This window comes from Aethalodelphis obliquidens, unplaced genomic scaffold, assembly GCF_003676395.1.
Source record: "Aethalodelphis obliquidens isolate GAN/ISIS:26980383/991018 unplaced genomic scaffold, ASM367639v1 scaffold1, whole genome shotgun sequence".
In the NCBI taxonomy this organism is placed as follows: domain Eukaryota; kingdom Metazoa; phylum Chordata; class Mammalia; order Artiodactyla; family Delphinidae; genus Aethalodelphis; species Aethalodelphis obliquidens.
The window spans coordinates 2314156-2338511 of record NW_020837945.1 but is presented as its reverse complement, the minus strand read 5'-3'; the positions used below and the strand labels follow the sequence as shown (position 1 = coordinate 2338511).

The 24356-nt window shown below is 56.1% G+C and overlaps 1 protein-coding gene and 1 long non-coding RNA gene across 2 annotated transcripts in view; both read left to right on the top strand.

The window, feature by feature from the left end:
* The first annotated feature begins 8048 nt into the window (after positions 1 to 8048).
* PDXK (pyridoxal kinase) overlaps positions 8049 to 24356 on the top strand; it is a 30221-nt gene continuing 13913 nt past the window's right edge. Inside the window, exons 1-2 of the mRNA XM_027083475.1 lie at positions 8049 to 8318; positions 21714 to 21768. Of these exons, the coding sequence (XP_026939276.1) occupies positions 8232 to 8318; positions 21714 to 21768 (142 nt within the window). The 5' untranslated portion in view covers positions 8049 to 8231. The remainder of the gene's footprint in view (positions 8319 to 21713; positions 21769 to 24356) is intronic.
* LOC113607903 (uncharacterized) lies at positions 21777 to 23976 on the top strand. Its single transcript, XR_003428145.1, has 2 exons — positions 21777 to 23381; positions 23609 to 23976. It is a non-coding gene; the product is annotated as an uncharacterized LOC113607903 (long non-coding RNA).

The following is a 24356-nucleotide window of genomic DNA, read 5'->3' as shown; positions in this document are numbered from 1 at the left end:
GTCAGGCAGGCTACGGGAAGGAAGGAAGGAAGGAAGGAGAGAGAGAGAGAGAGAGAAAGGAAGGAAGGAAGGAAGGAAGGAAGGAAGAAGGGAGAGAGGGAGGGAGGGAGGGAGGAAGGAAGGAAGGAAGGAAGAAAGAAAGAAAAAGAAAGAAAGAAAGAAACAAAGAGAGAAACAAAGAAAGAGAGAGAAACAAAGAGGAAGAAAGGGACAAAGAAAGGAAGGAAGAAAGAAAGAGGAAGGAAGTGGGGAGGGAAGGAAGGAGGGAGGAAAGAAAACAAGAAAGGGAGGGAGGGAGGAAGGAAAAAGAAAGAAAACAGTTTTGAAAGAATGACCTCCCTGTGCATCTCTTTTCTAAGTTTGGATTTTTCCTTGAAGGATTCAGTTTTCTTTTTTCTTTTTGTTTTGCTTTGAATGTCCTTTTCTTAAAAAATTTAAAAACAGCTTTATTGAAATATAATTCAAATGACAGAGTTCAACCATTGAAAATGTATATTTTGGGACTGCCCTGGTGGTGCAGTGGTTAAGAATCCGTCTGCCAATGCAGGAGACACGGGTTCGAGCCCTGGTCTGGGAAGATCCCACGTGCTGTGAAGCAACTAAGCCCGTGCGCCCCAACTACTGAGCCTGCGCTCTAGAGCCCGCGAGCCACAACTACTGAGCCCGTGTGCCACAAGTACTGAAGCCCGCGTGCCTAGAGCCCGTGCTCCGCAACAAGAGAAGCCACCGCAATGAGAAGCCCACGCACCACAACAAAGAGTAGCCCCTGCTCGCCGCAACTAGAGAAAGCCTGTGCACAGCAACAAAGACCCAACGCAGCCAAAAATAAATAAATGTTTATAAATTACAAAAAAAGAAAATGTACATTTTGATGATTTTTAGTATATTGACAGAATTGTGCATCCGCAGAATAATCTAATTTTAGAACATTTTCAGCAAAACCCCTCAAAATCGTGTCCGTATTTAGCCATCACTCCCATTCTCTGCCCAGACCTCAGCTGTGAGCAACCACTGATCGGCTCTCTGTCTCTATGGATCTGTAGAGTTGCCTATTCTGGACGTTTCGTAGAAACGCAGCCTACAGTCTGTGACCTTGCGACGGGCACCTGTGTTGTCTGGGGAAAAAACTCCTCTGCCGCCTCCCCTCCCGTCTGCTCCGAAGGGCGGGGCCTGGGCAGCGTCCCGCGGAGCCTGAGAGCCCCAGTCACAGACACGTGGACCACGGGGGTGGCGCCGGGTGCTGTTCCCGTGTCGAGGAGCCTGCGGGCCAGTGCGGATGCCCCGCCCGGGAGGCCGCGCCTGCCTCTTGTCCGACGGGCGCCCTGTGTTGGTGCCCCGGGAGCTGGACAGCAGGAGAGTCAGCACGGGTCAGAGGAGGAAGGAGGCCAGGCTGGAGCTTTCGAGAAAGGAGGAAAGTCACTGGGAAGAGGCTGGGGAAGACGAAGGGGAGGGAGGCTGAGGATGCAGCACCAGAGACAGCATCGTGGGTCCCCCTCCATCCGGGGGCCTCACAGCTGGGGAGACCCTCTGGAGACTGGCTGCCCAAGAGGAGGGAGCACAGGTCTGAGCACCAGGCCACCCCAGGCGCTCGGGGCCTCTGCTTGGCGTGAGGTCTCCAGGCCCCGCCTCAGCTTCCCAGCGTCTGGAATGAATCAGAAGCCCCGGCCACACCTCTAGCTTTGGGTTTTGTTCTGAATGAACGTTGTTTTACCACCCTTGGCTTGTCACTGGGTTTGTTCTGCTTAATTTTGATGTGTCAGCTCCTGGAATGGAGAATTTGCTTTCATGACGCTGGATAACGCAGTGAGCTTGCTTGCCTTGTCCTTTTATTTTGCAGTAAAGTATACAGAAAGTAGATTTACCACTTTAACCACTTTTAAGTGTACAGTTCAGTGATATTAAATATAGTCATAATGTTGGCAACCATCACCACTGTTCTTCTCCGTAACTCTTTTCATCTTGTAAACCCATTACACGCTCCCTCCCCATTCCCACCCACCCCGGCACCCACCACTCTACTTTCTGTCTCTACGATTTTGACTCATCTAAGTACCTCACGTATGCAGCAATGAAGACCCAATGCAGCCAATAAATAAATAAAATAAAATTTAAATGGAGTAACTATGGTTCAGGCAACCAAAATGGAGCTGGTTGGCCATGGTGGGTGTGGCTTCAGAAACATTCCTGCATCACTGAGAACTTGAATTTTTGAACTGTATGAAACTCAAGCACACCACAAACCATTTCCAAAACAAAAGCTGCCGGCAGCTGCCGGCGGCAACCTTGTCGTTTCAAAGTCCCCCCATTTCTCAACTGTGCAATCGTTTGGAACCCCAGCCAATTATTTTTTTTAAGATGATTTGATTTTTTTTTTACCTAGTGATCTATTTATTTATTTATGGCTGCGCTGGGTCTTCGTTGCTGCGCGCGGGCTTTCTCTAGTTGTGGCGAGCGGGGGCTACTCTTTGTTGCGGTGCTCAGGCTTCTCATTGCAGTGGCTTCTCTTGTTGCAGAGCATGGGCTCTGAGAGCATGGGTTTCAGTAGTTGTGGCACGTGGGCTCAGTAGTTGTGGCTCGCGGGCTCTAGAGCGCAGGCTCAGTAGTTGTGGCACACGGGCTTAGTTGTTCCGCGGCACGTGGGATCTTCCCGGACCAGGGCTCGAACCCATGTCCCCTGCATTGGCAGGTGGATTCTTAACCACTGTGCCACCAGGGAAGCCCCCCAACCAATTACTGTTTAACAAGCGCCCTTACTTCTAGCCAGATCCAGTCCTAGTTCTTGGCAGACAAGTTTTGTAACCTTGCGGTTTGGGACTTTACAAACCTCCCCCATTTTGTAGTCCTGCAGAGCACAGTTCCAGCGCTTCTTGAATCTGTGTCTCCCGGGCTGCAGTCCTAGCAAAGCCCAAATAAACGCCTCTTTATTTCAACCATGTCTCCATTCTTGGAATTCTTGGTTAGCACTCTAAAAATCCAGCTTCTACAATTAGGTCAGTCCCTTTTATTTGCATATATAACTTCTATAAAACTCTAGGGAGATGTTACACAAGTTCTTATCTAAAAATGTCTCATATGTTTTTTATTTTCCAATTTTCAAGGATTCTTTAAAAATACAGGTGCCTAGTCCTGACGAGTCTGTGCTAATTATCATCAGCTGCTGACAGGAGTGTCAATTACACACCTTCCTAGAGTATAATTTGGCAACATATAAGTAATCTAAGATAAACTACCCTTTTACCTGTCATTCCACTTCAAGGAATCTCTGCTAAGAAAGTAATGAGACAACAAGGTCCTACTGCACAGGACAGGGAACTATATTCAATATCCTGTGATAAACCGTAATGGAAAAGAATCTGAAAAAGAATATGTATAACTGAGTACCTTTACTGTACAGCGGAAATTAACACAACATTGCAAATCAACTATACTTCAATAAAATTTAAAAAATAATAAATTGATAAATCTTTTTTAAAAAAGTAACCAGAAATTCACACAAAGATTTACTTACAAGTAAGTCCAATGAAATATTTATAATACTGAAAAGCTGGAGACAACCTGACTATCAAATAATAGAGGATTAAAGAAATTCTTGTAACTCCATATGATGGAAATAACGCAGCCATGAAAGACTACGGAGAAATATTGGAGGACGCCATTGATAGCATGAAAATATGGCTGATCCGCTTTGCTGTGCAACAGAAACTAACACAGTAATGTGAAGCCATTATACTCCGATAAAGATCTATTAAAATAAAAAAAGAAAAAGAAAAGATAATATTACATATACACATAGTACATTACAATCCCAATGTTTAAAATATCTACCATCAATGTTTCTTGAGCACTTACCATGTATCAGACACTTACCAGGTATCATGTAAAACCAGGCAGCTATGCATAGAAATAAGGCCAGGAAGCTACACACCCTCAAGGTAATGGGGCTCTGAGGAGTTTTGGGTTTTTTCTTTGCAGTATTTGTAATCTCCCCCAGCTTTCTACAACACGAGTTTCTCTTATAACTAGAGACACAGTGAATGATGTTTAAGAAACCCTGTGGGGCACAGTGCATAGAAAGAAACGCAGCCCTTGCAGCAAAGTTAATCCCGAACCATCTAGGACAGCAAACGTTGCTTCCAGTTCGATGGCAGGAAAATCCAAACGCCCGCGCAAGATGAATTCACGGTAAAAGAGAGAACTCCCTTGCTCTCTCTCTTTTCTTTCTTGGTGAATCATTCGTCCCAAGAGGCCCCTTGAGGATCTAAAATTCTTGGGTTTGGGCCCAGATTTTGAATCTTTTCTTAATTAGAGTATCACTAGGGAGAGAGAGGAAACACTTCCCATGAAGGCTGGCTGGAAAGAGGGTAAGGCTTGAAGTTATTTCTGTGGGTGGGGACGCTGAGCCGTGATAACCCCTCCCAGACTAGCACTGAAACTTAGCGCACACACCCATGATCTCCTGGGGGAGGACTGTCCAGGTGGCCTGCAGCTGTCTCAGGTGGAGCCTGAGAGGAGCTCAGTGACCCGAAGGCGGCGACACCCGGACAGCCCAGGAAAGAATCTGGGGGATTTTCTAGTGTTTTGAAGACACTAGCCCGAAGTGTTTTAAAGGTTCAGAAAATCTTGGCTATTCCCAAGATTAAGCAAAAAATAAGTAACTAACCTACTCTAATGAAAAGAAAACGAAAAAAACAAAACTTGTAATCTAGGCTTCAGTTCAGCTGCTGTCTCTTAAGACATTCTGAAACTGGGAGACATCCCTAAGCCTGTTCCCAGAAGGACGGAGCAACTTTGTAAATACGGAAGGATTTCAAACTAGATCCTTCATCCCATAAAAATGGCTCCCGGAGTCCATTAGTCATGAGAGCAAGCGGACTTTTCCACCAGCTTCTGTTCCAGCAGGGCCAGGGGAATCCTGGATAAGTATCAAAGAGGAAACTCTTAGCGAACACTCACGCACGCCAGGCCCTGTTCTCAGCTCCATGTGGGCCAATCTGCTGACTCCCCGTAACATCACTTGGACATGGTTACTATGATCATGTCTCTGCTTGAGGAAATGGGGAAACTGAGTCCAAGGGTTGATCTAACTTGTCACTCCGAGGTGATACGCCCGTCAGAGGCGCTGGGATCCAACCCGGGATGCGTGGCTCTGAAACCCACAATCCAGATTGGACCTCGAACCCACTGTCTTTTAATCGAGATCACACGCCTGGTCTCAGGACTTAATGAAGCTCAGGGTCTTTATGTCTGGTCACAGAAAGAACTCAGTGAGAGACAAAGTGATAGGTACGAAGTGGTTTTATTTAGAAAGATACACAATGCATGGACAGAATGCAGTCTGTCTCAAAAGGCAAGAGGGACGCCAGGGCATGGGGTCATCCGGCAAGTGAGAGCAGCCCTGGGAGAAACGCTCCCCACAGGGGAGGGTGGGCCATCTCAGAAGTCGAGAGACCCTGAATACGGGGTGGTTAGTTTCTATGGGTTGGATAATTTCATAGGCTAAGGAGTGGGAGGATTATTCCAACTATTCGGGGGAAGGGGTGGAGATTTCCAGGAATTGGGCCACCGCCCACTTTTTGACCTTTTATGGTTGGCCTCGGACCTATCGTGGTGCCTGTAGGTGTGTCATTTAGCATACGCTAAGGCATCACAATCAGTTTGAGATGAGGCTCAAGGTCTCCTGGAAGTCAAATCTTCCACCGTCTTGGACCTAGTTGGTTCTAGGCGGGTTATGTCGAACCTCAAGGGCTATGTCATTCTTTTAGAGGTTGTGCCCTGCCCCGTTCCCTCCTGTTTCAGCTCCAGAGTCCAGAGCTCACCCTAGCGTATTAACTACATTTTCTTAGGTTCTGTATTCTTTTTTTTTTTTTTGGCTGCTTTGGGTTTTCATTGCTGCGCATGGGCTTTCTCTAGTTGTGAAGAGCGGGGGCTGCTCTTCTGTGCGTGTGCGGTCTTCTCATCACAGTGGCTTCTCTCCTTGTGGAGCACGGGCTCTAGGCACGCGGGCTTCAGTAGTTGTGGCTCGCAGGTTCTAGAGCACAGGCTCAGTAGTTGTGGCGAACGGGCTTCGTTGCTCCGCGGCATGTGGGATCTTCCCGGACCAGGGCTCGAACCTGTGTCCCCTGCATTGGCAGGCGGATTCTTAACCACTGTGCCACCATGGAAGTCCCTTGATCTTTTTTAAAATTATTATTTTTATTTTTTGACCACGCTGCTGCGCGGCATGTGGGATCTTTGTTCCCCAACCAGGGATCGAACCCGGGCCCTTGGCAGTGAAAATGCCATGTCCTAACCGCTGGACCGCCAGGGAATTCCCTTAGCTATTATTAATCAACAATTAACTATTATTAACTATGATGTGCTTCCTCTTTAAATTCTGGATGGCTAAGACCCTGCCCCCTTCCTCACTGTCCCAGGCAGAAGCCAGGTCACTGCAACCACTGTTCTCACCAGGCTAGAGAGGTTTAAACTTGCTGACTTGGGTCACCAGAGGGACAGAATTCACTGTGTCTGCAAGGGTGAAACCCCAGAGGCAACAGGTTGGGAGTGAGAGATAAAGGGCAGGGTCATGACCACGGCGCTTGAAACCCAGCAGGACTCTGTGGGGTCCTCCCAGGCACAAATGTTTTCTATGTCCCCCATTTCTGGTTTGTAGGAAATAGGCTTCTTTCGGCCTCCTAGACCTTCCTGAATATCAAAGAGCAGATTCAAACAGTTGCTAATCAGGGGAGTAATGAATACAGAAACAAAGGAGGAAAATCAAGAAATTATAGTGCAGCGATTGAAGCAGGATCCTGGTTTCTCCTCAAGGGACAATATCTTTGAGTTCTTCTGCAGGAACTAAGGCCCCAACCCAGGTGAAGGATGGTAACTTCAGGCTGAGCACAAGATCCCTGGATCACCCCCACCACCAACCCCCCTTACCTCACCACCAACCAATCAGAAGGAAGTCACACACCCTACAGCCCTCACCCCACATTTTGCCTATAAAACTTCTCCTTGGAAACCATGGAGGAGATCAGAGTTCGAGCACCGGCCACCGCTCTCCTTGTTGGGCTCTGCAGTAAACCTTTCTCGGCGCCAAACTCCAACTTTCCCGTTTGTTTGGCCTCACTGTGCATAGGGCACAGGAACTTGCCTTCAGTAACAGGCTGGGCTCCCACCACGTGGGTTTGCCCTTGCCTGCAGGTTCTGAAAGAGGACATTGCACTGGGGTGGTGCAGTGCACACTGGCCAGGTGGCCAGGCCCAGAACACCCTGAGGCAGAGGGCCAGCCACGTGTCAGGGGTTGGGGAACTGGGCTCCTGGGGGTCCCCAAGGGTCTCATGGCACCGTGGAGGTGTCCGCCCCCCAGGCCTCTGCGGGGTAGTTTGGGTCCCCGCTAGCTGGGTAACTCCGCGTGGATCAGGTCTGCGTGCCCTAGGCGGGGGCGCACCTGTGGACAAGGTGGGCCTGGATCCTTGGTCCTGCGGGGCGGTCGCGGGGCTCGTGCGTCCTAGCGCTGGTCTGCGCGGTGGCCGCAGGGGCCATGGACCGCGCGGGGGTTCCAGGACCCTCAGGGCCTGGAGTGGGGACCCGGCACTGCGCGCCACGGGGCCCTAGGGAGGGCTCTCCCGGTAACTCCCAGCCCGGCCGCCCCTCTGCTGGCACCCCTGCCCGTGCCCACTCTCGGGTCGCCGCACCAGTGTGTTTCCTCCGTGGGAGTCCTTGTCTGACCGCCTCGTACTTCAGCGGCGCCGGGAAGTGTGGGTTAGAGGCGTGGCGCAGGGCCAGGGGGCGGACCTCAGTGGAGTGAATGAATGGCGCGAGGAACCGAAGGATGAAGGCCGGACGGCGCTGCAGTGCCCTACGGGGTAAAACTGAAAGTGCACGCCGGGTTTTGGAGGGTGGCCGCCCACGTGCCAGGAGCGCTGAGTGACGTGGCTGGGCCGCCCGCGCCGGCGGTGCGGTCTGCATTTTCCCTGTCCCCCGGCAGGGGCGCGGGGGGCGGGCCCCGCACGGATGCCCCACCTCGGCCCCGCCCCCTTCCCGCCCCGGCGCAGCGCCGGACCCGCGGGTTCCCAGTCGCGCTGAGGTCAGAGGGAGGCGGCCTGTCGCCCAAGCGGAGCGCCTGCGCCGAGCGGGGCGGTAGCGGAGCAGAGCCGGAGCGTGGTCCGAGCCGAGCGGAGCGCAACGCCAGCGCGCGGCGGAGACGCTGACCCCGCCCGGCCCCGCGCCGCCGCGGCAGGCCCGGCATGGAGGAGGAGTGCCGGGTGCTCTCCATTCAGAGCCACGTCGTCCGCGGCTACGTGGGCAACCGGGCGGCCACGTTCCCGCTGCAGGTACGCTTACGTAACCCGGCGGTGTCCCCTCGCCCGGCCGTTGCGGGCCCGCGAAGGGGTGGCCGCAGCCGGGCCGCGTGACCTTGGCCGGGCAGCCCCAAGGGTCTGGAGCGCGGGGTGCCCAACGCGGGCGGGGGAGGCAGGCGCTTTGCGGGGGCGGGGCTTGGGGCAGCACTTGGACCCTTGCGGGTGGGATGGGGCAGGGATGCGGGCCTTTGGTTAGAATGAAGCCCCCGGCGCGAGCGGTGCTCACCCACCGGCCCGACCCTGGGGACGAGAAAATGCGGCGTCGCGGCCGGAGACCCTGCGAAGGAGGGCGCTGGGTAGGCAGGTGTAGGCACTGCTCACCTGGTGGGCTCCCCATGCCGTCCCCGCCCCCTGTGGGTCAGGATGCTGGCCGGGAGGAGGAGGAGGAACCCCGCAGTGAGGCCCCGGGCGGCAGGGGTGGGCTCCATCCTGCGATTGGCCGTGCCGGGGACGTGGTCCCGGGCAGGGGACGGGGCAGAGAAGGCCTACCTGCCGGTGTTGGCTCTGGAGAAGAAGAGCCCAGCGGCCAGTTCGGGCCCGGGCAGGGTCTGGCTTTAGAAGCCGCTGTTACATGTGTAAGCCTTTCCTTACTGGGGTGCCCGCGGGCTTCCTCCTGCCTCCCCCTCCTGTCCTCGGTCAGGGGCTCTCCGTCTCTCTGGCTCATCAGCCGGCACCTGCTGCTTCCTGTCGCAGCCCCGAGGTTACGGTGGGGCGGCCCTTGGAGGGGCGGGGGGAGGCCTGGGTGCAGTGGGGTGTCATGCTGGGGTGTCAGCATTGGGGTCCCTGGCACTTGCCCTGTGGGCTCAGGAGGAGGCTGGGCGTCCGGGCAAGGTGGTGGCTCTCTTGGACCACTCACCTTTGGTCCATTGTCCCTGGGCCCCATCCGTGAGTAAGGAGCCGGTGTCGGGCCCCTGCTGTGTGTGCCAGGCCCCTGTTCTGGGCCCTCAAGGACGAGAAGGGCCACCCACTCCCAGTGGCCTGTGGGCTGTGGGCTGGCTGGAGGGACCCTGGGGAGGGTTGGAACCACCTCAGTAGAGATTGAGGGCCGACCTGAGGCAAGCAGGAGGAAGCAGTGGAATGAAGACTGAAGGTGGAAAGGTACAGGGGTTCAAGTCCAAGGGACCTGCCCAGCCACCACTGATCTGTGAGCACCTGTGGAGATCATGTGAGGTCCTTGGCCCTCCCGTTCTGACCAGTGGGGCTGCAGACCGCGGGGGTTGTCAGGGTGCGCGCTTGCACCTGTCCGGAGGCCCCATCTCTTCTTGGTCACTGATTGCTTGGGCAGGCCCAGTGCGGTGGGACGATGCTGGGGGGAAAGCGCAGGGTCCCTGAAGCAGGGGCAGACGGGAAGGTGGAACCAGGCAGTTCCCCGGCAGATACCGGTGGCAGCCGCCCCCCGCACTAGGAGGGAGCCTGGGGAGCCGCCCTTCCCAGAGGTGTGCTGAGGTGCGCAGGCCTCTGCTGGCTTCCCTGAGCCTCTGCCTCTCCCTCCTCTCCACCCGCCTGCGGCCTCTCCCTTTCTCTTTCCCTGGGGCAAACTTTCTCTGCTCACCTTGTTCCTGAATTTCCCAGCACTTAGCCTCAACTTCCACACCAAAATGTCCTTTTCCAGTTACTTGACGGAGTGCTCCCCCGGACCACCCACTTGGGGAAGTGCCTCTGAAGGACTGAACCTCGGTTCTTACCTGGGGTCTCCCCAGTGCCTAGCATCTTTACCTGTGGGCTTGAGGGACATAGGTAGAAGGTTGTCATCTCCCTCCTGTCATCCCTGGGGTGGGGGTGACACCTCTGCCTCTGACTTAATCCCTCCCTGCACTTCCTTCTGTCTACTTACAGAAAAACACACAACATGCGGCTTGTGAGTTTAAGGTTATTTTCCCCCGCGGACTTACTGAGGATCGTAGCCCGGGAGATGCCGCTCTGAAGAGGTTGGGGAGAAACCAGTTTATATGTGATGTCTTTTTAGCTGGGAAATACATGCAGTCAAGCATACATCTTGGTAGAAGGTTACTGCTAATCAGGAAGAACAGATATCTTAAGTTAATGATTTTAGTGCTTTTCTAAGTATAGGAAGATGCAGGAATTTGGCATCATTGAAATTCTTTCTGAGATATGCATCTAAGTATCTTAGGGCCTGTTTACCTAAAGCACAGAGTGCCTCCCAGGTTTTTTTTTTTCCTGCGGTATGCGGGCCTCTCACTGCTGTGGCCTCTCCCGTTGCGGAGCACAGGCTCCGGACGCGCAGGCTCAGCGGCCATGGCTCACGGGCCCAGCCGCTCCGCGGCATGTGGGATCTTCCCAGACCGGGGCACGAACCCGTGTCCCCTGCATCCGCAGGCGGACTCTCAGCCACTGCGTCACCAGGGAAGCCCTCCCAGGTTTTTTTTTTTTATCCTGAATTCTTCAGGTGGGCGACTGAAGTGGGTTAGACTTAGGCCTGTATCAGTTGAACCGGAAGTGAGCCAGGCTCTTTGTTTTTCTTTGTTCACACTCCCCTGGAGGCTTAGGAGGCCCAGGAAGAGGGGCAGGTCTTTAGCCCGTGACCTTGAGGAAGCTCCCTTCCGCCTTGAGTCCTCTGGTGCTCAGTTGCCTCATCTGTAGAATGGACACGATGCCTGCCTCACGTCATTTTGGGGCCAGGGAACATGGGAGGGTGAACGTCTCTGGGAGATGCCTGGGAGGCGCTGGCTGCTGAATGAGGTGGCCCCAGTGCCCGAGGGTGCTTTTCGTACCCCTCACTGTGCAGAAAGACCAGACAGGAAGGTGGTAGGGCTGGTGGCAGCAAGCCTGCCTGGGGCATCTCGGGGAGGCCAGGACCCCCCTCAGGACTGGATGTGGGTTAGGGTTCCTTACGCATGTCCTTTGCCCTCATGACCTCCTCCTCCTAATTACAGAAATAAGACGTAGCCTTGGAGGATGGAAAGAGCTGAGGAGAGGGAGAAAGTCGGAGAGGGTGGCCCTCAAAACGTGTTCCAGTGCACTTCCAGCCTGTAGGTTTGTGAGACAGTAAACTTTACTTTGCGGCTTGAGCGCTAACACGGTCCCTGTTTGAGGTCCAGCTTGGGGCGCACAGTTCAGCCCATAACAAGCGCAATTTCCAGAGATGCCTTAGCTTGCTAACCGCTTAGTGCCTCCTCACCTGGAGTCCAGATTTCTCCTGGGTCTTCCTCTTGCTTGGGCCCAGGCTGCGGAGCCCTTGTAAGTACTGCAGGATACTCCATGGGGTCCCATGCAGGCATCTTGCTCCCCTCCCCATGTGAGCTGGATCAGGGAGAGGCAGGGAGATGGGTGGCGCTGGCCCGCAGACCCGGCTTGCACCCCGCAGCCTTAGCCCAGGATGGGCTGGGGGTCAGTGGAGCCTGGAGGTGGCCTCTCCCCGCACGATTCCAGCCAGCCGTCCCTTAACTCCACAGTTCAATCCACTGTAGGCTAGAAGGAGCCTGTTCGGAGGACTTTAGAAGTGGCACAAATCGGAGGTTTGATTAAAGGCCCAGAAGTTGACACGACATCCAAAAGCTGTCCTTTTTGGGAAGGATGGCACCGGCGGCGACAGGCTGTTCAGCTGCGGCTCCTGTGTCTCCCTCCCAGCCCCGCGGCCAGGTGCTTTTCCCGCCAGCAGCCGCTCTGCTGGGCGGACAAGCCCGTCTGAAGGTGTGCAGCCGGCTCTGTGGTCGCCCCTCCTTCTGAGGCTGTGTCTGGAGTTTGGCACTGCTGCTTTAGCACGTGTGACCTCTGTGGTAGGGGTCACCAGAGGCCCACGGTGCCTCCTTGAAGGGCCATGCTGGGGGCAGGGACATTACATTATGGAATTCTGTGGCCTTGAGATTCTGACTTGGGACCTTAGCTCAGAACCCATTTAAACACCACGTCGCCAAGATGGGAAGGCAAGACCCCAGGCGGCCCCGGAAGATGGTTTAGGGGGACATCTCAGTTTGGGGCCTGCAGAAATCCACTTCATTCTCTGAGTTTCCTGGCCCCTCGGTACAGAAGCAGAACTGAGACGTCTAACGGGGCTGGGTGGAGACTCTGTTTCTTTGTACAGGGACCCCAAAGCCAGGCCTGATTGCCAGAGGGCTGGCTCAGACACCCCGCGGGAAGAGGCAGGCTGGTGGCAGTGGGTGTGCTGAGAGGCCCCTGGCCTGGAAACCTGGGTACAGGCCCCTCCCTTGCCTGGTGACATGGCCAGAGGAGCTGAGCAGAGGTGGACGGTCCTGGGGTGTTAGAAGCACATGTGCACGTGTGGACGACTCACCCAGCGTCTCCTAGAGGCTCGTGCCTGGGTCCCAAGGAGGCGCTTCAGACCATAAGGAGTTTATTTCCAGCCTCTCACATTGAAGAACCCTCTGAACCACGAGGTGGTCTTCTCCGGAGGTGTCTTGATGCGTGGTCAAAATACCTGGTCCTTTGGAAAATCTTTACATTTTTTCCTTAGAATTCCTGGGATAAAAATGACCTTTGCAGCAGAACTGCATTTGGAAGATGCTGGAAGAATGTCACCTGCCCTTTAAAAGACACAGTTTTTGCCTTCGCATTTTTCATGGTGACACATGCGTTGGCAAACAGTGCAAGGGAGCCGACGCCCCAAAGCACACCTCCCTCCCTCTGGCCCCACTCCGGCCACCCAGCACTTCCCGGGGCGGGACACACTGGGGCCGGAACCCTGTTCTGTGCTCTGCAGGCCACATGGATCTGCTCGCTCCCCTCTGGCCTCTGGAAGCCCCCATCTCATCCACAGTGTGTCCCAATCCTGGAACTTGGGTGTTGCTTCATTATTTCTCCGGCCGTTTATTTTCCCAAGAAGGTCCCGAATTGCTTAATATCTTGGTTTCCTGACTCTTGTAGTTTGGGACTGAAATTTCTGTTATTCTTCTCTGCCTCTCATGCAGAAAGGCACGAACTTAATTGTCTGTGGTGTGTGTGGGTGTAGCATGCGCGTGAGCATGTGCGTGTGCGTGCTCAGGTGTGGGTGTTTGCGTGTGTGGACACCTGTGCAGTCGTGTTATGCGGCACTGCTGTATGCTTGGTAGCACCCTGTGTTGTGCTGCAGTGACCGCCCCTCACAGGGACCTCTCTGGAAGCGTCTGCCAGCAGGTGGCTTCCAGGACTGCGCCCAGCAGGGACGGTTGGCTGGGGGGCTCAGGGGCTTGGATGTCCCCTGGTGCTCAGCCACTCGGAGCTTTTGAAATAAGATCACAGAGTGATCCGGAAGAGTGATGCCGAGGAGGAGAACAAATGGAGTTTCTCAAGAAGAAGGGAAGGAGGTGTCCGGCCACGGGCCTTGGGCTAGAATCCACGGTCAGCCGCGGAGGGGCAGCTGCTCCCTCCCCTGCTGACACAGAGCTGCTTTCCTGTCCCCCGTCTGATGCCAGTGCCACTGGGAACTTGGGGCGAAACCCCTTCTTTTATTTAGGGCTTTGCAGTGCGGCCCAGCTGAACATGACTGGCTAGTGTGCAGGGCCTGGGAGCCGGGGCGGGTGCGCTGTGCTGGGAGCAGGGCTGGGGCTGGGGTGATGGAGTCCGGGGCTGTGACGCTGAGGTGAGAGTGCCCGTGGGGCGCAGGTGGCCTTGGGACTTAAGGCTGCATCGGGGAACACAGGGCTGTTTCCAGTAGGAGTTCCCATTGGAGACTGGAGGGTGGGGGTTGAGCTGAGTGGTAGGGCTGACCAGGGATGGGTGGAGTGAGGGACGCCAGGCACCCAGCCCTGAGGCTAATCAGGCCCATCACAGGCATGGGGCTTTCTTGTGTCCCCTCTTTCCTAAAGCTGATTTCCTAGGAGAGCGACTAAAGGTCTTGCAAAACAAGCCACAGTGAGGGTTTCTGAAGATGGTGAAGTGACCCCTCTCGCTGCCCAGCACTGACCCTGGAGGAACCAGGGTGGTCTGAGCTTCCCCGCTCCTGCCGTCAGCGTGCTCTGCTGAGTTAACGACCGGGTCTCACTGTGTCCGCCCGGCTGTCAGCAGTGAGTTGATGACGCAGCAGCCGGGCGGGCAGCGGGGAGCACATAACCCCCGCAGGCCGCGGGATCAGAGCGTGGCTCCCAGCCCCCCAGCACGTGTAGCTGCCCTCGGGGAGGGATGCTGTGCCCGCAGAGGTGGACAGGGGTCTGCGTGGGGCGAGAGGCGGGGGCCTCTGTGGACGGCGTCTTTGGCGTCCCTGCTCTTTGTGGCCGGACGCCTCTGGCGCCATCTCGCCGGCCTCCCCCACTGTTCCCAGGTGCGCCTGCGCATCCGTCGTTGGGGTCTCCCCTGCCCCGGGAGAGGGGTGGGAAGCTGGAGCGTGGGGTTGCGGGGCAGCGCCTGACGCTGGGACCTCGCCCAAGTGCCTCGGTTTTGCCTGTGCGTCTCGGTGGGCCTCCCGGGTCTGAGACCGCATCCCCGGCGTTAGCTGTGCTCACGTGGTCGCGTGCGGACCTGCACGAGCCCAGTGGGCAGCAGGCCGGCTGGGTGTGGTGCTTTTCGGCTGAGGCTCTAGTTCTTTCTGCTCTGGGAGCCTGAGGCCCGGCGTTGGCCCCCGGCCTGCATCCCGAGGCCCACGGGCCACAGCTGGCGGGGAGCTCAAACTCCTAAAATCCCCGCAAGTCCAGGCGCAGAGAAGGCAAGGTTTCCAGCAGGGGCTTGGGGCCAAGAGACCTTTTTCTACACTGAGGAGAGGAGCTCACAGAGGCCAGAGGCGACAGAGCTTTGGGGGCTTCAGAAAGCGGCGTGGAATTCACAGGCGGTGGGACGTGCAGCCTGCGGTCTAGGCTTCATCCCACGGCAGCCCTCGAAGGTTGGGGGTCAGTGAGGTGCATCTGGGGCCCCGGGGCCAGGGGAATATGGCGGCACAGAGGCTCCCACGATGGGAGTGAGGTCTTGAAACAGGCCCTCTTGGGCCATCTCCACAGAGAATTCCAGGAGCATCTGCCCCTGGCTGGCGCCGGGCTGGGGACGGTGGAGGAGGGGGATACACCGGAGGGGGGGAAGGGGGGAGGGGAGAGGCCAGAGGGGGTGTTTCTCTCTATCTCGTGAGGCCTCACTTCCCCTCCCCTCCCCTCTTTCTCTTTTTTCTTAAAATGAGTCTTGTTGCTGGTAAATGGTGAAAATAGCAGGGGTGGGGCAGGGCCAGTTTCCCAGTGTGAGTAATCCCACCGGCTGCCAAGCTGAGTGGGAAGACAGGCTTGTGGGTTCCCGAGCCCAGGATGCGGCCACAGCAGTGAGTGAGCCTTGCCGTGAAATGCAGTAACTAGTGGAGGAGTGTGTGCTGGGATCGTTACAGACCTGCTGATGTAAATATAATTGACATCAGCGTGAGCATTATGGCTGCACAGCTGCATCGCTCCTCGAGGGGCCTCCGAGCTCAGGGCCAGCAGTGCACGATGTCTTCTCGTTCAGAGCACGCTGCCTGCCTCTTCCGCCCCAGCCAGAGAACTCTGCTTTGCTTTTTGTTAATTGAAGCGTAGTTGATTTATGATATTTTGTTAGTTTCAGGTGTACAGCACAGTGACTTCGGTTATACATATATATTCTTTCAGATTATTTTCCATTATAGTCTATTACAAGATACAGGATATAATTACCTGTGTTATACAGTGTTTTATATGTAGTGACGTGCTCCCATATTCCTAATTTATCCCTTCCCTGCCTTCCTTTCCCCTTCTCTAACCACACATTTGTTTCCCGTGTCCGTGAGTCTATTTCTGGTTTTGTATTATTTTTTAGTATCCACATATATGTGATATTGTCTAATATTTGTCTTTCTCTGTCTGATTTCACTTAGTATGATAATCTCTAGAGCCACATCCCCATTGCCGCAAATGGCAGTATTTCATTCTTTTTTATGTCTGAGTAATATTCCAGTGTGTGTGTGTGTGTGTGTGCGTGTGTGTGTGTGTGTGTGCGTGTGTGCGTGCGCGCACATAAATAAGCTCTAAGAGAACAAAAAACTTAACTTTGTTCAACTCTATTTCACAAGACCTAGAAAAGTGCCCAGCACTGGGTAGGCTCCTACTAAGTCTGAGTTAAGTAGAAGAATGAATGAGTGAATGGATATATATACACACACCACATCTTCTTAAACCAGTCGCCTCTTGACGGACACTTAGTTTGCTTCTGTTGACGAAAAATTAATCCGTCAATCTAAGAAAGAAATGGAAAATTTTATTCCAGCCAAATTTGAGGATTATAACCCAGAAAGAGCATCTCAGAAAGCTCTGAGAACTGTTAGGCCTGTTAGAAGTCAAGACACAGTTACATACATTTTTGGAGACAGCTGGGCATCAAATGTCATATTATTGACAGTTTACATAATCCATGTGACCCCTCACAAGATCAAGAAGGAATGTTATCTTTAAGGAATTGTCCTGTAGATGCCGGGAGAATGTCACTCTTTATGGCTGAGCAGGGATTTCTGCCCACGGGGAGGTTTGTAGATGCAGATATATGATACAAAGTGGGGGGAGAGAGGAAGCCAAAGGGCAGAGGACATTTTTTTATGTTTAAATTTTTCTTGTCTTGCCATAAAATAGGAAGTTTATTTCATACTTCCGTGTCTTGGCTACTGTAAATAGTGCTGCTGTAAACACTGGGGTGCGTGTGTCTTTTCGGATTAGAGTTTCCGTCTTTTCTGGCTTTATACCCAGGACTGGAATTGCTGGATCATTTGGTAGCTCTATTTTTAGTTCTTTAAGGACCCTTCATACTGTTCTCCATAGTGGCTGCACCAATATACATTCCCACCAACAGTGTAGGAGGGTTCCCTTTTCTCCACACCCTCTCCAGCATTTGTTATTTGTAGACTTTTTTTTTTTTCCTTTTTTTGCGGTATGCGGGCCTCTCACTGCTGCGGCGTCTCCCATTGCGGAGCACAGGCTCCGGACGCGCAGGCTCAGAGGCCGTGGCTCACGTGCCCAGCCGCTCCGCGGCATGTGGGATCTTCCCGGACCAGGGCACGAACCCGTGTCCCCTGAATCGGCAGGCGGACTCTCAACCACTGCGCCACCAGGGAAGCCCATTTGCAGACTTTTTGATGATGGCCATTCTGACCCATGTGAAGTGGTACCTCATTGTACTTTTGATTTGCATTTCTCTAATAATTTGCGATGTTGAGCATCTTCTCATGCGCTTGTTGGCCGTTTGTATGTTTTCTTTGGAGAAATGGCGATTTAGGTCTCCTGCTCATTTTTTGTTTGGCTTGTTTGGTTGGGGTTTTTTTTTTCTATTGAGCTGTGTGTGCTGTTTGTGTATTTTGGAAGTTAAGCCCTTGTTGGTCGCATCGTTTGCAAATGTCTTTTCCCATTCTGTAGGTTGTCTTTTTGGTTTGTTGATGGTTTCTGTTGCTGTGCAAAAGCATTTAAGTTTGATTATGGCCCATTTGTTTATTTTTGCTTTTATTTCTTTTGTCTTGGGAGAAGAGAACTCTGCTCCTAGAGGGTGCGTGTGAGTAGGCTGGACTCTCCTGGGGCTTCCACCCACACTCCATGGGGTTGTGCAAGGGTGAACCAGGGGTGAGCTAAGGGGAAACAGAACGGGGAGTCTTCACAGTTGGTTGATTTCCTTTGCTATTGTCACTGCTCTTGCTTAATAAGGTTTGCTCCTGCATTCTTTTATTCCCTTAAGATTGTTAATTGCTGAGAGCTGTTCAGGGGCAAGCACTGTGACCAGACTTAGGTCACACATGGCTTAGACCACAAGTGGCTTCTCTTGTGTCAAGAAAGCCATGCCTGGTCCTCTTCCTCCTGGGACCCCCCCACCCTGTCTGTCTACGGTTGGGACTTAAAGCTGAGGGGTGGGGCGATGTGTAGGGCTGTGTAGTGCGGGTGCTGGGAGCAATGGAAAGACCACAGCTGCTTCTGGGGGCCCCCCTTCTGCAGGTGAAGAGCGGTGCTGGGGTAGAGTGACCAGCAGAGGCAGGACCCTCCCCATCTCCCAGTCTCTTCCCCTCAGTGCTCAGTCGGAAGCCCCTGGCTGAGCAGGGATGTGATGTCCGGGGTCGCAGTCCCAGATCCCAGAGCTGAGTACAAAATGTGTGTGGGGGGTGTTGAGCTGAAGACTAGGTTTTAACAGCAGACACCTCCTTTTTCTGGGGTCCAGGGGCTCCCCTGTTGGAGCCTGGCCCTGTGCCCTGTCTTCCTGCTGCGTCCCCCGGCCCTGCCCTCACACTAGCCTGTGATGCCAGTTCATAAGCTGCTGGTAGGTGAAATGGAGATGCCAGCCCAGGGGCTTAGCGCTATCGTTTAGAAGCTGAGAACAGCGGCTTCGAATGTGCGGGCTCTAAAGGATTAATTATCTGTGCATGCGGAAGCAGTGGAGCAGGCTATTTTGAAAGGATTTTCAGGATGTTTGTCATCGTTGCTTCAGATCTTGTTTCTTTGAAGTCGATGAGAATTTAGGGACCTGGAATACCGCAAGCTCCGTCTAGGAGGCCGTGAGATCTGGCAAGTAAAGTTGCACAGTGCCGATTTTAAGTGTCTAGTTTAAGAAGACTTGATTTTTGCTTTATTACTTGAAGTCCTCATGATACTGGCTTGAAATTTTTAGAAAGACGTTGAAATACACGTCATAAGCGTGTAGCTCCACGTGTGTTCACAGAGGGAGCGCGCCTGGGGAACCACCGCCCCCCGGGAGAGCTGGGGTGTGGTCCTCATCTGCACCCAGGCCCCCCCCCCAACACCCCGAGTCACTACCCTCACCGCCCGGAGAGACGCTATCCTGGTGGCCAGGGAGCTTTGCCTGTTTGCGATATTGAGGTGAGACCTGAAGGTTGGTTGGTGTTGTTCAGGTGAAGAGGGAGGGAGGGTTTGGGAAGTTACTGGTGCACAGGAAGGCACGCACAGCCAGGGCACAGTGGCCGACGGTGGGGCCCCTGGGGCAGCCACGGCCCGGGGTTTCCATGCTCTCTCCCTGACCTCCGTCTCTCCGAGAGGTTCTGCGGGTGGGGGCCCCGCTCTCACCTGCGTCCCCCCTCCGCAGGTGCTGAGATTCTCAGTTACCTGGGCTGTGCAGTGTCTGTTTCCAGAGTTGGTGGAATTGCTCACCTGCTGCGTCTCCTTCCCCTTCTCTGTCCTTGAGAATCAGTTATAAAAGGATCCCTTTTTCTCATTTTTGCGGTTTCCGGGAGAGAGAGGGCCCGAAGGTCAGGGTCCACGTCTCGCTGGGCGTCCCCGGTGGGCGGCATCTCCTCCTGCAGCAGTGAGCTCAGCGGGTGAGCTCAGGGGCCGGCCCCACTTCCCACCCCGCAGGGCACTGTCTCCTGCTTCCCCCGGTGGCTGCCGGCTTCCCCCAGCTTGTGTGGCTCCTTTGGTGGGGTCTCTGGTGGCCCGTGTGGAAGTGAACTTCCCAGCTGAGACCCGGCTGGGGGTGGGGAGAGGACGGAGGGGACTGGGCACCAGGGCCGGGGTGTAGAGGGGGGCGCCCGTGAGACCGACGTGTGTGTCAAATGAGCGAACACTCATCAGGCCCTGCTCCGTGCCTCGTCCCGAAGAACAGGGTCGCAGCTTCCCTGGGGGGTGGGGCAGGAGCGCCGTAGGGGGGGAGGGGCGGGTCCAGGAGAGGAGGAGGAAGGCTTCCGGGCAGGTGCCAGGGTGGCTCAGCGCCAGCCGCTGGGGCACCGTGTGCGAGGCGGGGAGGGGGCCGGCGGGGGTGGGAAATGGTAGGTCGCGTGGGAGGTTCCAGGAGGCCGCGCTGGTGGCCTGGGGTGGGGGGCAGGGGCGGGAGGAGACGCACCAGGAGGCAGAGGTGCCGGGTTGCCGCCTGGTGGATGACGTGGCCTTCAGCTCAGCCCCCTCCCCAGAACCCGTGGGTGGGAAGAGCCTCCCCCAGCGGTGGCGCCCACGAAGGCTCAGCTCCGGGCAGGCAGCGAATCCGGTGGCGGTCGGGGCTGGCGGCTCCAGAGGCAGGCTGGCCCTGAGCTTGTTCGCACTGAGTGTGGGAAGGCGGCCGTGGTCGGAGTCCACGCGTGAGCCCCTTGCCTCCCCAGCGGTGGGGGGACACGAAAGAAGGCCTGAGTGGGTCACTTGTGCTCTGCCCCTCGGGGGTGGCCGCCTGGTGCCGCAGGACGCGGCCGGGCCCTGGGTGCCGCTCACGCCGGGTGGACTCCTGGGTGTCCGGCCTCGCCCGGGGGGGTAGTGCTTCCCGGCTGTACCCCGAGCACAGGGCCCTGCACGGGGGTCTTGGTGCCGTGCTGGCCGCGTTCCTCGGGCAGCTGGGGTGGCCGGCCGTGTGGAGCGATGCAGTGGATACTCTGAGAGGCGGGGAGGGGACCACACTGCGGGGCCCTTGTCCCGGGTCTGCCCACGGCGATGGCGGTGAGGCCAGCCTGGAAGAGGCCGGTGGGGCCTGGCGGGGGTCCTGGGCCCTGATGCCCACCACCTCTGAGGACCGAGGGGGCCCACAGGGAATGTGACTTCTCCCGCCGAGGGATCTGCGATGTCCTGTACCTCAGTTCACCCGAAGGAACCAAGACCGATTCAATGCAGAAAAATAGGAAAGTAGAGATACGCACAAGGAAAGACCGCTGTGGGACTTTGCGTGTCACGAGTGCACGCTGTCAGACTTGTGGAGTCGTCCGGCCATTTTAGACACAACCCCTTGTCCCCGTCATTAAGCAGGGGGGCTTCTGCTTCATAAACCTGACTTTAGCTCCGTGCTGGCTTTACCTTTTCTCCAGTCACCTGCTCTGACTGCTGGAAGGAACTTTCTAGACCTTGTGTTCAGGCTCTCTCGGCACCAGAGCGCCACCCCTCCCCTCCCTTAACTGCTCTGCCCCCGGCGCCTCTGGAGAGGCTGGTGGCCCAGGTGAGGGGGCCGAGCCCCGGTGGCCAGGTGACCTGAGCTGGGACCGCGTGAGGCTGGCCCTGTGGGGTGGGGTCCCTCTCTCGTCTGGGAGCGGGTCTGTGGCTGCGATCGCTTAGGACCTTTGGCTCCGGGCTGGGTACCTTCTTTCTCCCCAGCTGGCACGTGACGATGCAGGGGCTACAAGCCAGGCTCCCAGGGAGGGACTGGGAGCCCTTGGCCTTGCCCGCGCGTTGGACTGGGGGCCGGAACACAGACGACCTCGCTGCCCTGTGTCCCGACAGATGGATGCCTTGCTGGTCTCTGTGAACACTTCCATTTGGTGGCATTTCCGGAAGTGAGGTGCTGAGTTCCAGCGGGCAGGCAGTGGCCTCTGAGCCCTGGCCCTTCAGGGGTGCCTGCTCCCCGAAATGTTTCCCGTCACCTCCACGCACGTCACCGGAAGTGCGGGTGCTGAGGCTGACCTGGGGAGACCCCCCCCTTCCTGTCCTCCACATCTGGGACCCTCCAGCCAGCCCCAGGCTGGGCCAGGCACCTGCCGTGGGTCCCTGGAAGCCCACCAGCTCTCTTACACCCGCTCCTTCTCTGTCCGTCTTGCAGGTTTTGGGGTTTGAGGTCGACGCAGTGAACTCTGTCCAGTTTTCAAACCACACAGGTAAGGCGTCAGCCTCAGCGGTCCTCGCAGAGCTGAGTGTGGGCGTAGGACGCGGTCCCTCACCTTCCAGACGGGAAATGGAGCCGGGGGTGTGGTCCTTGCCGAGGCTGCACAGCACGTGCACACGGGGCTCAGGGGGCCTGGGTTTGCCGGCTGCGTGTTTACATCAGTGTGGCTGCTTCGGAACTGGATGGCCTGGCGGGTGACGTGACCTCTCGGCCCCCCGCTTTCCTCCGTGAACCAAGGACGGTGATCCTCGTACCTGCTCTGGGCCCCCCCACCTGGGTGGCACTGTGGACTGGGTGGGGAGCAGATCCCAACTTTCTCGTGAAAGCAGAGCCTCGGGGAGCTCGTGCGTGTGTCTCTTCGTGCACGGGGACCCCAAGGATTTCTGTGCACAGAAAGCTGTGCGAGCGCTGCCGCCTCGGGTTCGTGAGGGTCACAGCCCTTGGAAAGCCCCCAAGGTGTCAGGCGAGGGCCCCGGGCTCCCCACCCCCGTGGCCTCAGAGACGCCCTGACCTGGGATCCCTGAGCTGGTGCTGGCAGGGGCACAAAGCCTCTCGGTTCTTGGAAACATTCCCACATCCCTTCCTTGAAATGACTCTGAACCTGATGGAATCTCAGAGCACAGAAGGTCCCAGAAACTGCTGGCCGAGTGCCGACCAGATTCGCGGAAGGGTGCTTCCCCTTGGCCCGATTCTTCCGGGTGGGGTTCTTGGAAGGGAGGGGGTGTCACGAGTCACCAGCACACTGGGTTCAGATGAAAAGGCTACAGTTCCCACTAAGAGTCCTTTCCTGCCTTTGCTTTCGGCGGGCCGGGCACAGTGACATTTGGACACGTTCCCAAAAGTTGTCAACCCAGTGAACCCCTTCAGAGCTTACGGGTTTTACTGGCTGTTTTAACTTCCCTCTTTTTTTTTTTTTTAAGTGAAAGAGCCAAGTTGGCTTAGACATTAGATGACGATGCCCACCCCCCGCCCCCCCCTGTGCCCCCCACCACCCCACCCCCGCTCCAGGGCAGCGCCGGGCTCTGAAGCAACAGCCGGTGTTCTGTGGTTGTTCCTTTAGCAAGAGTTTCCTGTTACCCAAGATCCAAGCCCTTGGACGAGCGGCTGGAAGAAACTGGACGGGGCTGGAGGTTGGCGGGTGGGGCAGGGCCAGGCTTCCAGGCACGTAGGGTTTGGGGTGTGACCTGCTGCCAGGCCTGGTGGTGACCCCCTGGGGGCGCAGGACCAGGTGCCTGCAGCAGACGTGCAGGGAGGAGCTGGCTCCCTCGGGGTCACCGGCTCGGCCTCTGGGGAGTTTGTTGTTTCATCTGTAAACTGTAAATTGGGTGGGTTGGACAGAGGACCAGAGTGCCCCTGTGTTTCAGAAGGGTCTCCTGAGTTTGGAGAGGAGAGGCTGGGTTGGTGGGGGGGCAGTAAAAGGAGGGGGCCCGAACCTTCTCATCATGTTAGGAAGCTGGCTCGCTGGGCAGGGGGCGACCCATGCTTGAGACCTGGCGGGGGCTGACTGCACATCACGGGCTGCACTGTGTCCCCTCAATTCACGTGTCAGAGTCCCAACTCCCAGGACCTCAGATGTGATAAGGTCTTTAAAGAGGCAGTTAAAAGGTACATGGGGGGCTTCCCTGGTGGCGCAGTGGTTGAGAGTCCGCCTGCCGATGCAGGGGACACAGGTTCGTGCCCCGGTCTGGGAAGATCCCACATGCCACGGAGCGGCTGGGCCCGTGAGCCATGGCCTCTGAGCCTGCCCGTCCGGAGCCTGTGCTCCGCAACGGGAGAGGCCACAACAGTGAGAGTCCTGCGTACCGCAAAAAAAAAAAAAAAAAAAAAAAAAGGTACATGGGGTCATTGGGGTGCCCCTGCTCCAACCTGATCGGTGCCCATGGAGGAGATTAGGACACAGACACATGCCCAGAGGGGCAACCACGTGGGGACGCAGGAGAAGCCCGCCGTGGGCTCTCAGAGCAACCAGCCCTGCGACACCGTGATCCCGGACTCTGGCCTCCAGAACTGTGGGAGCCCCTGTGGTTCTTGGTCACAGCAGCCCTAGGACAAGAGAAGTACATGTGCAACGGAGTCAAACCACACGGTGTTGGGGATTCCCTGGCCGTTCCGTGGTCACGACTCGGCGCTTTCACCGCTGAGGGCCCCGTTTCAGTCCCTGGTCAGGGAATTGAGATCCTGCAAGCCACGTAGCGCAGCCAAAAAAAAAAGAAAAGAAGAAAAAGGAGAAACCACCACGTCTGGAATGATGTTCGGAAAACCAAGGGGCAGGAAGGGCCGTTGTTCCTCCCGCCTGGGCCGGTGGGATTTTGTGGCAGCAACACCTGCGGGGACACAGCCAGAGGCTGCCAGCTCTTAGCAGACACCTGAGCCTTGGGGGACAGCCCTGCGAGAGATGGGTCACCTCGCCTTGGCGGACCCTCCTTGCCTCTGGCCCTCCCGACTGGTTAATGGGCGTCCACCAGAGGCCACGCCGTCCTGGAAAACTGCTGACAGGTGTTGTCGGGTGTTGGCCCCTCCGCGGCAGGAGAGCCCTCGCCCCACGGGCACAGGGGGCGCCGCAGCCCCTTCTCCAGGCCC